Here is a 16,556-nt window from a genome sequence, read left to right as displayed (position 1 = left end):
CTTTATATAATTTTCATGTGATGAATGAAATGACTTGTGTATTTCATATGTGTGTAAAAATTATATACATACGTAAAACAATAATATTCTAATTAAATAATTCTTTCTATATAATAAGGAAATTGTATTTAATTAAATTATAAAAAAAATATGCAGAGATAAATATAATTAAGCTCGTTTTGCAATCGAATAAAAAATTATCTTGTATGAAATGCAAAGACTATATTATTGACATTATCACGAATCTTTTTACGTACATAAGATTTAAACTAGGATATATTCTGACTATACCTAAGAAAATATATACGAGAAGAGCGATTATTAATTAGGATGATATCTATAAGAGACCAAGTACGTATTGTAGTGAAATCAGATTCAATCTGCAGAATAGTACCCACCATATTGATGTATGAAAGTCGTAATTTCGCGAGAATTAGCATCTATCAATAGGAATGCAATATTTTGCCTGTTGCTGGAATCAGATGGGAAGTAATCTTGGCCTTTGCCATTCTTAGCAACTATTTCTAACACCAACGTGCTCACGAACAAATCATTCGAAGTATTCTGTTTCTGCACTCTAGACAGAATACAGTATAAAACTTCAGCATTTCCATATTTTTAATTTCTGTTAGGATAACTTAATTTTGACGAATATTAGTAACCTTATGAGATCCTTATAGATATTTTTAGTAACATCCAGATACGGCTGTAATACATCCTCAAATTGACATAATGTTCCGCCGAGAACGAGCATTTGAAAGATTCGGAACGCAAATTCAAGTCTTTCATCTTCCGAATACAGACTGTATTCTTCTGACTCCTCATCCAAAAGCATCTAAAAATTGTGGAAAGTTAGGAATAATATATGAGAAACATCCAACACACGCAACGAACACTTTTCACAATTTGCTACTGCTTAAGATAATTCAAAAACGGATTTTGGCATCGTGAATTATTAAACAGTTCAATACTGCAAGAGAAAAAGAAATCACAGTTTATCTCACAAATATCTTACACCACGTAGATTATCAGACACTAAGAAATCTTCTACTTGTAAGTCATATCTTTTACATATTATTCCGGAATTATGCACAATCCCATTATCTGGATCCTTCAGTTTGTTAAAGAATGACATACTTAGGACTGAACACGGCACTTGTTTTACTTGCACATTTGACGCTCGTATACCTAACAAATATATATTTTTTTAATTCGAACCGGTTTATTCGCATAATGAATTTCCTAAAAATTACAGATGTTACAATACCTTGTTTTACCCAGGCACAGCCTTGTTTAGACAACAGTGCTTTTGCGACGGTGTCATCTTTAAAAAACGCCTACAAATTTATGACTCTCAGTGAAGAATATATGAATTATATAAAAATTTATTGAACGGTTATAGCGTTTCTTTACATTTTTCCTTCTTTAATAAAAAAATCAATAAATGTAAATCTCTTCCAAGGCAAAAAAATTACTATAATTTTTATATTCTTTTGTTCCTCGCCACGATGAGATTCTATGTGATTAAAGAAAGATTCATGCAAAATTAAAATATTTCCGAAGAACCATCGTTCTCGTTATTGATATGAGAGCGAACTTACATCAGCTAGCTGATATTTATGATACTGCTGAAACGGCTCGTTGAACGAAAAATTCTGGATGACAAAGTTCCCTTTTAAGCCCCTAAAAACATGACGATTTTTAATGTATCACCTATTGAGTTAATTAGAGAAATAACTGTGCGCATTGTAAAAATGGTGTTAACTAAAATATCAATGTCACCATTTACACAGATACTCCTGTGTATTTTTATCGTTAATCCCGACGTAGATTTTCTCATTCAGCGGCACGAACGTGAATTTCGGATCAATCTCCATTTTTACACACCTGCGATTACCATGGAGACAACACGTGTATGTATATACATGGCGCGCAATACTCACATGCCGGTGTTCATGTACCAGATATATAATATATTTTACAATACTATAATATTTTACAATTTTACTTTTTTATAATATATTATACAAGATAGTTATATTAATGATACAAACAGCCAAGGAATAATCACATAAAAAAGATAATAATAAAAAAAGGTATCAAAAATATGTAATAAAATTTTGTTACGAAATTTTGTTGAAAAAAGAATTGTAAAATTTTATTGTACTCTGTGTGTGGATTCATACCGATATTCTCGCAATGCGTTGTTAAACCGAGTGCCCCGAAAAACCAATCGGCCTTTTTGGAAAGCATTACTGTAACTTTACGTTATGGCTATGAGAGTGTAAGCGAATTTTCTGATAATTAACGAAATATTTAATTTCATATGGGCATACGAACGTTCCGTATAAAAGCGCTGACGTTTACGTTTTGTCACGCGAGAAGACAATAGATGTCGATAAGCATATCTTTTGTATAAGCATAATTTATACAATAGAATGACGTTTAGAAAACCAAAAGACCAAAAAAAGTTCTCAAGAAACTTTGTTGTTGATCAATGTCGGCCTCGCATGATTTCAAATTTGACTAAAACTATTGAAATTTTTACTATATGTAAATTGTTACTTAATGTAAATTGTATTACTTGTTATTATCTTTCATTGCGCGAAAAAATGTACACAAAAAAAATTGTACATCTTCACAAAAAATGAAATTTTATTGAAACTATATTTAACATAATTTCATCTTGAAATTTAGTTTTTTATGTGCGCATCTGTCGCTTGAAATCTGATCGTTTTTAAAGAATTGATTTTGTGTCGAATGTCAATTAAAATTTCAAAATAAGTCTGTTATTGTTGACTTCCTCCACATAGCTAACAGGTTTTTCAGGTAATTGTTGGAATTTAGTTTTTTACCGTCTGCACTGAACTGGTTGTGCATTGTCGCTCTCATAAACAACGAGACATAATATAAGCCCATAGACTTGTATAAATTAGTTATTCTGTTCTTACATCAGAAAAGAGACATTACTGTCATGATATATGGCATTTAGTACAACATAAGTAAAGTTATAACTTTTTATTATTCGCTAAATGATGACACGGAAAGAAGAAGGATAAAGTCAATTTTGTACCATTTTCTTTCGTTTCTTCTTTCGTTTCTCCTTTCAATTTTATATTTCAATTCTTCGTTCAATTCAACGTTTCGTTTCATTATTGATCTTATAATAATAAACCATAAAAGACATGATTTTTGTTGTATAGAACTTTTTTTGGAACCGTTTAAATATCTTTTTCGATGTGTTAAAAAACATGTATACAAAATTAACGTCGGCCTTCCACAAAAAATAGAAGTATTTATGTAACAGCTTTTAATTTTTATTGTTTGACTTTTTTATACTGAGAGAATACGATTTGCACTTAATGGTTTGTGATGATTACTTAATACGAGTTATGCAAATTGCGAACTTCATATCTTTCTTATCGGTTTCTATTGTTAAATAACTTTTATCACACTAAGGGCCGGTTGTTCCACTTTCAGATAAACTATCTGATAACTTATCTGATGGATAAAATGTCTGTAGAGCGTTGTTCCATTTCTCGGTAAAATTTAACTTCCTGATAAATGGCCACTATCGACAGATAAATTACACGGTACTTTGGGTACCGTGTAAGACTTATCTGACAGATAAATGCGTAGTGGGATTAGAAATCATACCCCGTCAGCGGGAGATGCGCAGCGCTGGTGTATCTGACGTTTCACGCATTTGTATATTAATATTTTGCGATAAAGAATTTGGATATTATCGAACGGACGGTATCGGACGGAATCGAAAATGGAACCAGGATTATGCGAAAATCAATTTCTTTATGGTGACGAAGATGATAACGAAGAATCTGATGAAGAAATATATATAGTGGTGCTTCGCAAGCGATATACAATTCGTCCACGTCCAGATTTATTTAACGAATATGATAATATAGAATTTGTATAGGATTAATAACCGTGGAACAAACGCTCACTAAATAGCTGGTAAACTACCGCGGTAAGATTTATCCTATAGGTAGTAATTTTGTCGAGTAAGCCGAGATTTATCGAAAGGTGGAACAACCGGCCCTAAAAATGGCCTAATAAATCAAAACATTTGTTAAATTTTAATTTTAATAAAATATAGCGACACGAAACAGTATGCGATTTTTCTTTTACGCAGTTTTTTCACACGGTAAATAATTCCTCCGTTTATTCCTCCGTTTACGCGGTGCTTTTTATATGCGGGCAGAAAATGTATCTTTCTATAGTTTCTATCGTATTTATTAAACTTTATTATATGTATATCAGTAGGCTACATGTTCTTACTCCGCTTACTCGATCGTATACTTATTATGATAATCTGACTTCTTTTGAAATTTATTTTACATGAACTATTTGTTTAAATAATGTAGAGAAAATATTTATGTGACATTTACTTAATATCTATTTTGCATTAATTATTTAAAATAATGATTTGTTAAAAAATTTACTTAATAGTTATTTAACATTACTTAAATATTTATTACTTTGTGGAGAGCACAAAGCTTATTCACACGCTTAGTCTCAGCCGCGTAAAAAAATGCCACGTGAAACGAACGTGTAAATCGAGTAAAGATCAACCTTAAGTGTATATATAGAATCTGCGTATCTATGTTCAGAATGTATTAGAATATATTAGAATGTTTATATGAATATCATTAAATTGACCGGTGCGGCGGAAAAGAAGAAGGTTATTGCATATAAAAAATCAGCGTATTATTAGTCATAATACATAATGACTATTCGACGCAATACTTTTTTATATTAAGATAATTCTTCTATTTACGTCACACGGGAATTAACGCGCAATTACTCTATTATGTGCCTTTAGAGTTAACTCCGATATCTACGCCGCACCTAAGGAAAACTTTTCCCAAGTAGCACATATTAGTTTGATATGTTTTTTGAACGTACATACATATAGTTTTATAACCGTAAAAAAATATTAAGAAACGTTTAAACAAAAAAGCTCTAAAAAACATAAAAAAAATTATAAAAAATAAAAAATAAAAAAAAGTTCTAAAAAAGTATAAAATAATACTTTTAAGAATTTCTTTCAATTTTTTGAAGTCGACGCCAAATTAATAATTATTAAATTAATTTGGTGCCAACTTCAAAAATTGAAAAAAATTCTTAAAAGTATTATTAATTTAGTGCCAACTTTAAATCATTGGAAATTTAGTTTACTCCTTTATTTATTGTTTATTATAAATAAGTTACTATTCCTTTAGTTAGAGGTTAGTTTATTTTATAATGAGTATTTAACCAATTGTGTGGCCAAAATATAAGTTAAAACAAAAGTATCAATCTGTTACTTTTGTCCCAAAAGTAATATTTGTTATTGGTGTTGATTTCGATTTATTTATATACATGTATTTTTTAAATAAAAATATTCTTATTATTTTAAAATGCAAATATACAAAAAAGAAAAACAAATAAAGGTTTATCAACGTCTGTTTAAAATAATTTAAAATGTCGAACTATTTAAAAAAGTTTTTAAAAAATAAAACGTTTTGCTACATTGATTATATGTTCGTTTTTATTTTATTTTACCTTATTAAAATCAACCTTGAACTCTGTTACAACCAGCCCTAGGGATAGGGACAATCGTAACAAATTCGATCTTCATAAAATTTGATTGTTCTAAGTAATTATAAAATGTAAATGAATTTTATTCATACCATAATGTAAGTAAAGAATGTATTTACCTTATAAAAGAAAAAAAATTTATATATATAAACAATTAAATGAAGATATCAATTCAAATGAGCAAAATGTTACGTTTGTCCCTGGTCTCCCCTACTATAAAAAAATAGAATATGAAATATTTGTTCTTTGTATTTAACAAAAAAACTTTTAGAAACCCTTTTTGCCATATATTATATACGGGTGGAATATGTCTAGAGGAAAGTCCCCTATTATAAGATAAACTCCAAATATGCGATAGCGAGGTTTCTGCTAAACTAATAGGTTCTATCTGTTGGTTCCATCATGAACTTATTGCCCTTAGAGTAAAACCTATTTAGTGGAAAATTCGTTATTTGATCGTGCGTGCACTCGCCTACTACATTTTTCAATTCTGCACATAAACTTCCGGCAATCACGCAAAATAGATGTTGCATCTCATAATAGTGGACTTTCCTCTACGTTCAAAAGACGTATATGAAACTAATATGTGCTACCTTGGAATTACTTCAAAGAGGGGCGTCGAATAAGGTTACGATTACACCTTCCACCAGAAGATATAATAGAAAAGAGGGGATTATTACAACAACGATAAAAGGAGGCAATAAATGTAACGGCGTACTCAATCCATCAAAGGCCATCATTTAGAAAGGACTTGAGTAGAGATTGCAACTAATTGTAAAATTTGATAATAAACCTTAACGACGTACTCAGTCCACCAAATACCATCCATTGAAGAGGATTTGAGTAGAGATCGTGAGTAGAATTCGAAACCAGTTTTAAAATTTGAACTAATTTATAAGTACTTATAATTTCTTTTAATATAAAATTCGATTAGTAACATTCACAACCATACCTCAGACTCGATAGAACAATTTTTAATTTAACATAGTAATATCTTATTTCCTATAACTTTTGCCTATTTCCAAAAATCTGACAAAAAGTGAAAACTCAACTTTATTTGTAAAGAAATCTTAAAAAATACGGAAATAATTTGCTAAAGATAAGTAAAAGAAAAGGAAATAATATTTGACATGATATTTTTGTTGGACCGGAACCGTAAACCGTACGGAAATTTTGTAAAGCCTATAGAACTGGAAACGAAATCGGTACCGTTAAATTCTTTTCGGTTAACGGTTTTTTTCGGTTCAGACACTACCGTGTCTCTTGATTTGGGCTGCGGTCCACTTGACGCTACAAATGCTTTGGAGCGTTCTTCTTCTCCTTCTTTCTTCATTGAAAGAAAAGAGAAGAGGAATGCTTCAAAGCATTTGTAGCGTCAAGTGGACCGCAGCCTTTTGCTTTCCATGCATATTACGTTTATTTTTGATAAAACTAAGTGCGCGCGGCAAGAAATAGGACACAATATTTTCTAAAAAATTACAAAATTTATACTTTAGCACGTTAATTGCTATGGTGATTACCACTATGCGTGAAAAAATGAGTTCATTAGGGATCATTTCTGTTTAGCGAATTTTAATTGGTCAATTGTTTTATTGTTCTCGAAAAGTGCAGTGATAGAAAAGGACGGATTGGCTTCTTAATTCTCCATTTCATCAGTTCCATTTTCTTCTATAGAGTAAAGTTTATATTCCAGTATAGTATATCTTAAAAAAAAATTTTTAAAGGGTGCCAAATGTATGTACCCATCACAAATTATACAGAATTATTATATAAAACTGTTTTAATTTATACTGAAACAAGTTTTTTTTTTAATTAACGTCCTCTGCAAGGATTACACCATTTTACGGACATTATTTAATTATTATCGTGTTCTCCTGATGTTCTCCAATCTCCATCAGATCTTATACAAAACAGAGATTAGTGGGCCTATTCTGTAAGGACCGAAGCACAGACTTTTGCACAACACAAGCTGTGCTTTGGCCTTAATTCATAATAGTTTCATTGTCGTTATATTTGCTTTGCATAGATGTTATATGTATAAAGTAAAAAAGCTGCGCAACGACAATAACGATAACGAAACTATCGGTAGGGAGTTATAGAATAGGCCCGGAATAATGCCATAGATCCAGTAAACTACATATCACAATCTTTTGCAAAATGACTACCCGTTAGCATTTAACTTTAACACAATTAATACCAGAATTAAATCTCTGCTTAACAAATGTACTCGCAAACAGAACGAACTTTCACCTCCGATTAAAGAGGAACTTGGTTTACGGTTCCATATGTCTCGAATATTTCTGAGAAATTTAAAAGAGTTGTTAAAGATCAAAATGTTAACTTGTCTTTTTACAGTTTTAACAAACTTAAGAAATTTATTAAAGTACAGAAAGATATTCTTCCAATTCAATCTAATAAAAATGTTGTATATAAAATATCTTTTAAAAATTGCGACGCTTCATATGTTGGTCAGACGACGAGACAATTAAAGACTAGAACTTCAGAACATCGCAATCATATCCACAGAAATACAACTACTCAGTCTGTCATCACTGAACACAGAATAAATTTCGATCATGAATTTGATTGTCGAAATGTCGAAATTTTGGATAAAGAAAAATATTTATCTAAGAAACTAGTTTCTGAGATGACCCATATCAAATTGCAAAAGAATAGTCTTTTTTCCAACACAGTTTCTGAAACTTTGAATCAGTAATCTCAATGTGGTATGAAGAACGTTTAATTTATTTTAATTTATACCGCTGACGATGGCTCAAAGTTGAGTCGAAACGTATAGTCCAAGAGCTCGGAGCCAAAAAAGTCTCTGAAATGATAAAAGCTAGTTTTTTGATAGTCGATTACAGTACTGGTGTACATGAATATGCTCTGGTCAGTCAAGCAATCATTGGGACAGGTGTCACAGGTGAGCTGTCAAACATGTCGCGATTAACGAGTGCATAAAATGAATTGACAAAGACTGAAAGTTTTTCTGCAGGTTACACATTGCATATAAAGAAGAATTATCTTAGTCAGTCAGCTGTGTGTTAGGACGGGCGTGATCAGTCAGGCCCGAAGCATGTATGAAAAAATAATAATGTGCAACTTATTTACAAAGTCTAAAAAAATTCTTACAGGTACCTTATACGATATCAAACATAAAAAAAGTAGTCAGTCAACCATTCGATAGGACAACGCCCGTCAGTCAGCGTAAAAAAGTGTGAACATTGTGCGCGCGCCTGACTGACCACGCCCGTCCTAACACACAGCTGACTGACTAAAACTTTCAGTCTTTGTCAATTCATTTTATGCACTCGTTAATCGCGACATGTTTGACAGCTCACCTGTGACACCTGTCCCAAAGATTGCTTGACTGACCAGAGCATATTATTCATGTACACCAGTACTGTAATGAACTATCAAAAAACTAGCTTTTATCATTTCAGAGACTTTTTTGGCTCCGAGCTCTCCGTCTAGTACGGATTGATGTAAATCACAACGACCAATAAATCAGTAATTCTGATGTTACGCCCGGAGATCTGCGTCTGACCTTTATAGCCTTTACTTCTCTTACTTCAATTTCGAGGGTCCTATACTTCTTTATTGGATTTTTATTTTACATATTTATTAATCTTTGACTGCGTGCCGACTAGATTTGTCCTGGAAAAATAAAAAGAATGCTCCTGGGGCATCGCTTGTAAAAGATAGGCGCGAGCGAGAGAGTGGGGAGCACTCGCCCGGCGACGAGCAGTGGCGCAGAGACCACGAAAGCTATCGGTCTCCTCGAAAGTATAATAAAGATTATTCTCTCTCTGTACTGACCCGAGTCGTGTATCCTACCCCGAGATCCTGACATTACCGAGAACGTTCATAACAGGATTTGTCAGACTTGAAACACAGTTCCGGTTAGAGTAGTAAAATCCCCCTCTACACCTAATTAAATCGATTCAATTTAATTTTTAATGCTATATGCATCTAAATAACTGTAAAGAAATTATTGCGAAAAGTATTACCTCAGCCAGGGTTCGAACCTGGAAGTTCCTTCATTCCGTGAAAGTGTCGTACCAATTCGACCACTGAGACATGTGGTGATATTTATCGCAATAACCTATTATTAGTTGTAATATTACGCGTACTTTCAGCCAGCGTGATTTAAAATTCGAAGTATAGGCTCCAATGAAAATTCACGAATATAGAAAACAGGCTAATTAAGAACCAGGCGCGGTAAATAATGCGCGAAAGTTTTATTTTTATTTGCATTTTACAACCTTATCTTCCAATATAAAAAAATAACTTCATCCGCCAGTGATTAAAACATAAATATTATTTTATTGCTCGACTAACTAAGTAGAAAATATGCACTACGTGATCACAAGCATGTCCGTTGATTTCATATGACGAGTCAGTTAGACGAATAAACCGCACTTGGAGAAGGGGTCGAACCTTGAGCCGAAACGTAGTGCATACTTTCTACTTTGTGCCAGGTAGTCGAGCAATAAAATAATATTTATGCTTATCTTCCAACCTTGACTACGCGCCGACTTAATTTAATCGGTGGGAGATATGTAAGAAGATATGTAAGATACTGGTTGGAAGATATGTAAAATAGAAATAAAAATAAAACTTTCGGGAGATTTTACTACTCCAACCGGAACTGTGTTTCAAGTGTGACAAATTTAGTCGGCGCGCAGTCAAAGTTGGAAGATAAGGTTGTAAAATACAAATAAAAATAAAACTTTCACGCATCATTTTACAGCTTAGTTAGTAGGCCACGTGTAAAGTGGGTTATTGCCGTGTTTATTTTTCCCAGAGCCGTTGCTCTACTTGCAACATCGAGATACAATATAAGCCCGTAGACTTGCATAAATGTAGTTATTCTGTTCCTGTCTATCAGAGAAGAGACATCACTGTTTAACGCGACGGGCACAAGCAAAGTTATACCTTTCTATTATTCGCTAAGCGGTAACACGGAGAAAGATAAGGTCAGTCCTATACCATTCTCCCTTTTCTTCTTTCAATTTTATATTTCAATTCTCCGTTTAATTCAACTTTCGTACAAAGATAACTGACTATCTGCGCTCCATATCCATACTCCATTTTTTGATACTTAAAAAAATAAAATTTGACCAGTGAATATAAACAAGGTCCAGTAAATGAACAAAATCATTTATATTTTAAATATGAAAAAAATCATGGGTCAAAGATAAATAATTTTGTGATAAAAATTAACAGAAAAATTCACAAATGGCGTTGAGATCAGTTTTCAATTTTTCATGATTTATATGGGATGACGCGTGGCGTGACGTAACCACGGTCTTACATCCGTGGACGTGAGTCAGTTGGCGAGCTCGATCGTGTATGTATTAAAAAGCTAGATTAGCTTTATAATACATAGGTTTATATGCTGGTATAGTATTATTCCAGTGTAAAAATAGCATTCTGTGATTGTTAAAATATAATATTTAATTTTAATTATTAAGACATCTATATACATTAGTAGGTATGTATCTACATGGAATACATGTTCATTCACTGGTAAGCAGCCGTTCATTTACTGACAATTCTGTTCAGTCACTGGTATATATCGGTCCTTTTGTCACTTTTCCATTTATTTTCTAAATGTTTTATTCTGAAAGCGCCTTTAATATTTTTTTTATAATGAATATGATATATTGTATCAGCTACATCGATGCTGAAAGTGATACGGATAATAATTTTATTTCACGTCTCTAATGAATAGGAAACGCCGCTTATTTGTTTATTCACTGGTCAGTTCACCCTATACGATTGTCCGAACAAATTTCTAAACGAAAATTATTCATTAGTTATTGCACGAAATATTCGACGTTTTACAACAAGAAATAAACAATCTTAATTTTTATTTTCAGGCTTTGGAGCCCGTAACGTAGCACGGCACCTCATCCCCATAATCCTTCAGCATCTTCACTAAAAGTGGGTTGCCTCCTAAACATTCAATTTCAATCCTTATCTTCTTGTTCAGTTCTTGAAGTGTGTCCTTCGTGTACTTAAAGGAACCAAAACTCTCTAATAAGTTGACACAGTAACATTTAATGTCGGCATCCGTAGTTCGTTGTTTTAAAATATCTTTAGGCATTATTAAGGATATATATTTAAATTTTATAAATTATAAAAATTTTGAACGTAAATGCGTATTTAATAAATAATTTCCTACGTCAAGTAAAAGTACATATGTTATCTTAAACATAATGTTTCTTAAAGGATACTTATTATTTGCCTGCCACGATCGCGTCTAAATGCATGTACAATTGGGAAGCTGAACTTCCCTTCGGTCAGGTCGTCACAATAATTTTTATCGTTAATGTCCTTACAAACACACATATTGCAATAATCATTGTGTATTTGGTAATAAAATCCCATTAAATTTAACAACGACGATAAGTCTTTTTCGCAAGATGAAAAAAGTTTCATCAATTTCACCATTAGCTTCACGAGCCAGCCAGCCTCTATAAAATTAATTAATATTCGAATTTTATATATGTAATTTAATTTTTAAAACGGAGTTTCTGCTTCAGCAGATAATAAAAGTTATCGCAAAATCATAAACATTTACTTCTTATCGCATTTTTCTCGTAATCGTCGTCAGTTGGACACATTAAATTATCCTTTCAATACATGTCCATTCCTTTACCTCTGATAAATTCCAGCCGTTGCTCTTGCAACATCAAGATACAATATAAGCCCGTAGACTGGCATATATTTAGTTATTCTGTTCCTGTCAATCAGAGAAGCGACATCACTGTTTAACGCAACATGACAGACCCAAGGAAAATTATACCTTTCTATTATTCGCCAAGCAGTGACACGGAAAAACATAGGTGTACGAAATTAACGCTGGCTTTCAACTACTGGCTTAAAATATCACCCGATAAACTGCGGCAAACTGACGAAATAATAAGCATTGTCTACAATGTGTCCATCCTGTAAGTTACATTTTATCGACTTTTATGTGTGTGTATGTGTGTTGTTAATTTTATAAATTTGAATACATGCAGTAGATAATATAATAGTTACATTTGAAAGATATAACATTCTTGAAAAATCTCACATGTTTGCAATTAAGCACTTATAAAACTGTGTACATATTTCTTTATGATCAGCGCTGTATTGATTACAATCAGTACTAATTCGAAGCTCAACAAAATCGAGCCAATATATTATTTTGTTAAATACAACATAAATTAAGTTATCTATTTTTATATCTTAATTAACAGGCAGTTAAAATCTTAATTGAACAATTACTGGAATCCAGCAGAGGCCAAGGAATGGACACGCATTGGAAGGACAACTCAATGTGTCCAACCGACAACGACTACAAGACGATGGCGACAAGAAGCAAATGTCTATGATCCTGCGACAACTTCCACCATCTGCCGAAGCAGAAACTCCATTTCAAAAATCAAACCACACATACAAAATTCCAATATTAATCAACTTTACAGAGGCTGGCCGGGCGGCCAAACCGATGGTAACCGTTTTCCACCTGTGAAAAAGACTTGTCGTCGCTATCAAATTCAACGGGATTCCATCACCAAACACACAATAACCATTGCAACCTGTGTTTGCAAGGTAAATAATTTGTTTAATTTTTATTATTAATTTTCTATTATGCGAATTGGGTCTCGGAACCTCTTGAATGAAAGGTAGATATAGATTCTCGAACGATAAAAAAAAATCACTGTGACGTGAGCTTCATTTTCTCGACACTGGGGTGTAAAAATCACTCCAGGTGTCCGTTCCCAGGGTTAATTAAGTAAACTTAAACTAACTGAATTTGTTATTATTACAGGGCATTAACGATAAAAGCCACTGCAACGATCCGACCGAAGGAAAACTCAGCCCCCCAACCACACATGCACCCAGACGCGACCGCGGCAGGCAAACATTAAGCATACTGTAACAAACGGCATGTTCAGATAAACTCCGCCATCAGACTCGGCCGGGTGGACTGAGTAGTTCGGCCGAGAATGATGCCGGTCCCTAGCCCGAGCAAAGGAGGAGAATTGTTGGGCCAGGTTAGCAGCCTACCCAACGTAAAAAACAACATACCGCTCAAAGTACTAGGAATAGCCTCGGATCAGGATGGACTAAACGGATATCGACCACGATCAAGGACAAAGCGATTCATGGCAAATAACACAATTGCACTTAACAGAGCTTTATATGGAACTGGAAAACAATGAAGAACAGATGGGATATCAGAGAAATAGATCAACTACGGATGCGATATACGTGATTAGACAGATCGTAGAAAAATGTAACTTACAGGATGCACACGTTGTAGACGATGCTTATTATTTCGTCAATTTTCCGCAGTTTATCTGGTGATATTTTAAACCAGTAGTTGAAAGCCAGCGTTAATTTTGTACATCTATGTTTTTCCGTGTCACCGCTTGGCGAATAATAGAAAGGTATGACTTTCCTTGAGTCCGTCATGTTGCGTTAAACAGTGATGTCTCTTCTCTGATTGACAGGAACTGAATAACTAAATGTATGCCAGTCTACGGGCTTATATTGTATCTCGCCGTTGCAAGAGCAACGGCTGGAATTTATCAGAGGTCAAGGAATGGACATGTATTGAAAGAATAATTTAATGTGTCCAACTGACGACGATTACGAGAAAAATGCGATAAGAAGTAAATGTTTATAATTTTGCGATAACTTTTATTATCTGCTGAAGCAGAAACTCCATTTCAAAAATTAAATTACATATATAAAATTTGAATATTAATTAATTTTATAGAGGCTGGCTGGCTCGTAAAACTAATGGTGAAATTAATGAAACTTTTTTCATCTTGTGAAAAAGACTTGTCGTCGCTGTTAAATTTAATGGAATTTTATTACCAAATACACAATGACTATTGCAACTTGTATGTTTGTAAGGACATTAACGATAAAAATTATTGCGACGATCTAACCGAAGGAAAATTCAGCATCCCAATTATACATGCACTTAGATGCGATCGTTGCAGGCAAATAATAAGTATCCTGTAACAAACGGTATGTTTAAGATAAACTCCGCCATCAGACTCGGCCGGGCGGACTGAGTAGTTCGGCCGGGAATGATGCCGGTCCCAAGCCCGGGCAAAGGAGGAGGGTTGTTGGGCCAGGTTAGCAGCCTACCCAACGTAAAAAACGACATACCGTTCAAAGTACTAGAAACAGCCTCGGATCAAGATGAACTAAACGGATATCAACCACGCAACGATCAAAGACAAAGCGGTTCATGGCAAATAACACAATTGCACTTAACAAAGCTTTATATGGAACTGGAAAACAATGAAGAACAGATGGAATATCAGAGAAATAGATCAACTACGGATGCGATATACGTGATTAGACAGATCGTAGAAAAAGCAATAAAGTATAATTCGCCAGCCTTCATGTGCTTCGTCGACCTATCAAAAGCATTCGACCGAGTGAACAAGAAGATAAGGATTAAAATTAAATGTTAAGGAGGCAACCCGCTCTTAGTGAATATGCTGAAGGAGTATGCGGTGCCGTGCCACGTTACGGGCTCCAAAGCTGAAAATAAAAATTAAAATTGTTTATTTCTTGTTGTAAAACGTCAAATATTTCGTGCAAAAATAATAAATAATTTTCATTTAGAAAATTGTTCGGACAATCGTATATTTCGTTTTTACAAGATACATTATAACACAGAATATATTTTTATGTAAAGTTGAAATATTTATTTCTCATTGTGAGATTTAATCTTGTATATTTTCAGATTGTTTGTTAATTTTCTCTTTACATAATTATACATATTGTACAATATAACTATCACTAATTGCAAGTATATTAAGTAATTGTAAGTCACTTATTTTATTTGTAAGCCTTATTTATCGCTATATGTACCTCTTTATCATAACTTTTTGACGACAGCATCAATAGTAAAATAAAATTTCTTATTTAATATTTTTGCAATAAATTTTATTTTTTTTAAGTATCAAAAAATGAAGTTTTTTTCAGCGTGGCTTTTCTATATAAATAAATTCACCGAGTAGAAGATTTTTAGAAAGTATTTATTAGCAATTTTATATATTGACAATTTAATAGCATAACGAATGATCCTTTATAATGAAACTTTACGTACATGTCATGCAATTATACATTATACATTTATATCTATATTTATATATCCTGAAAGACATAACGTATAGAAAATTATACTTATATTATAGATTATTACATGTAACTAACAAGTGTCTATCTAAGAAAAATATTCGCGTATATTCATTCCTTCACGTGCACGCATGGAGATAGGATATCTCGCATCGTTTTTCCTATTTCGCAAATTTGTAAATCTATAAATTCAATTTCTCTCTCTCTCTCTCTCTCTCTCTCTCTCTCTCTCTCTCTCTCTCTTCTTGTCTTTCTTCGACACTCTCTCAATTTACACCATTTTAAAAGAGATGCTAAAGAAGACAAAGGAATAAATACAGTATAGAAGAATGGATGGAAAAGTATAAAGAAAAGCAGCTGAAAGAAAAGAAAAATAAAATAGAAAAGTCAGTTCTGACGAAAGAATACAAAAGGTGGAAAGGAGTAGGAAGAGCGAAATACTTGGGACAGAAAGGAAAAGGAAAACAACTGAAGACTCTAGCCAGATTCAGGTGTTGCAACGAATGGAGAGGAAATAAATACTGAGAGGAGGACAGTAAGAGAGAATGTAGACTATGTGGAGAGAAGGAGGAAACCTGGAACCATATTCTGACGGAATGCATAGAAACCAAGGCAATGGGCATACCGGAAGCAGCAATAATGTCAGAAGGAGGAGAAGGAGTGAAATGAATGCTGAAAATCATCAGAATGAGGAATGAGAGAAAACTACAGAGAGGACGAAAAAAAATAAGTAGGAAGAAAAATGAAGAAGACACGAAGAAACGTAGAGATATCCTTTGTAAATATAAATACTGTAT

At 33.1% G+C, this 16,556-nt stretch overlaps 2 protein-coding genes across 2 annotated transcripts; one reads left to right on the top strand and one right to left on the bottom strand.

The window, feature by feature from the left end:
* Window positions 1-244: 244 nt before the first annotated feature.
* On the bottom strand, window positions 245-3,636 carry LOC139821209 (cilia- and flagella-associated protein 300). Its single transcript, XM_071792113.1, has 6 exons — window positions 1,783-3,636; window positions 1,602-1,683; window positions 1,268-1,337; window positions 1,016-1,188; window positions 663-835; window positions 245-577 (listed from the first exon to the last, which is right to left on the bottom strand). The coding sequence occupies exons 1-6, from the start codon at window positions 1,875-1,877 to the stop codon at window positions 376-378; spliced, it is 795 nt and encodes a 264-aa protein (XP_071648214.1). The 5' UTR covers window positions 1,878-3,636; the 3' UTR covers window positions 245-375.
* Window positions 3,637-6,247: 2,611 nt separating this feature from the next.
* On the top strand, window positions 6,248-15,433 carry LOC139819899 (uncharacterized). Its single transcript, XM_071789660.1, has 4 exons — window positions 6,248-6,450; window positions 11,484-12,557; window positions 12,887-13,203; window positions 13,424-15,433. Exons 2-4 carry the CDS (start codon window positions 12,545-12,547, stop codon window positions 13,532-13,534), a joined length of 441 nt encoding a protein of 146 aa, XP_071645761.1. The 5' UTR covers window positions 6,248-6,450; window positions 11,484-12,544; the 3' UTR covers window positions 13,535-15,433.
* The last annotated feature ends 1,123 nt before the right edge of the window (window positions 15,434-16,556 follow it).

Source organism: Temnothorax longispinosus, chromosome 10 (assembly GCF_030848805.1).
Source record: "Temnothorax longispinosus isolate EJ_2023e chromosome 10, Tlon_JGU_v1, whole genome shotgun sequence".
NCBI classification, from domain to species: Eukaryota; Metazoa; Arthropoda; class Insecta; order Hymenoptera; family Formicidae; genus Temnothorax; species Temnothorax longispinosus.
This window is presented reverse-complemented; position numbering and strand designations above follow the sequence as displayed.

Coding starts and splice junctions, on each gene's coding strand:
- LOC139821209 (XM_071792113.1), bottom strand. CDS start 1,877: ATGGAGATTGATCCGAAATTCACGTTCGTGCCGCTGAATGAGAAAATC. Junction 1,684..1,782: donor CAGGAGTATCTGTGTAAATG/GTGACATTGATA, acceptor TCATGTTTTTAG/GGGCTTAAAAGGGAACTTTG. Junction 836..1,015: donor TGTCTGATAATCTACGTGGT/GTAAGATATTTG, acceptor CACAATTTTTAG/ATGCTTTTGGATGAGGAGTC.
- LOC139819899 (XM_071789660.1), top strand. Junction 13,204..13,423: donor TTGCAACCTGTGTTTGCAAG/GTAAATAATTTG, acceptor TTATTATTACAG/GGCATTAACGATAAAAGCCA.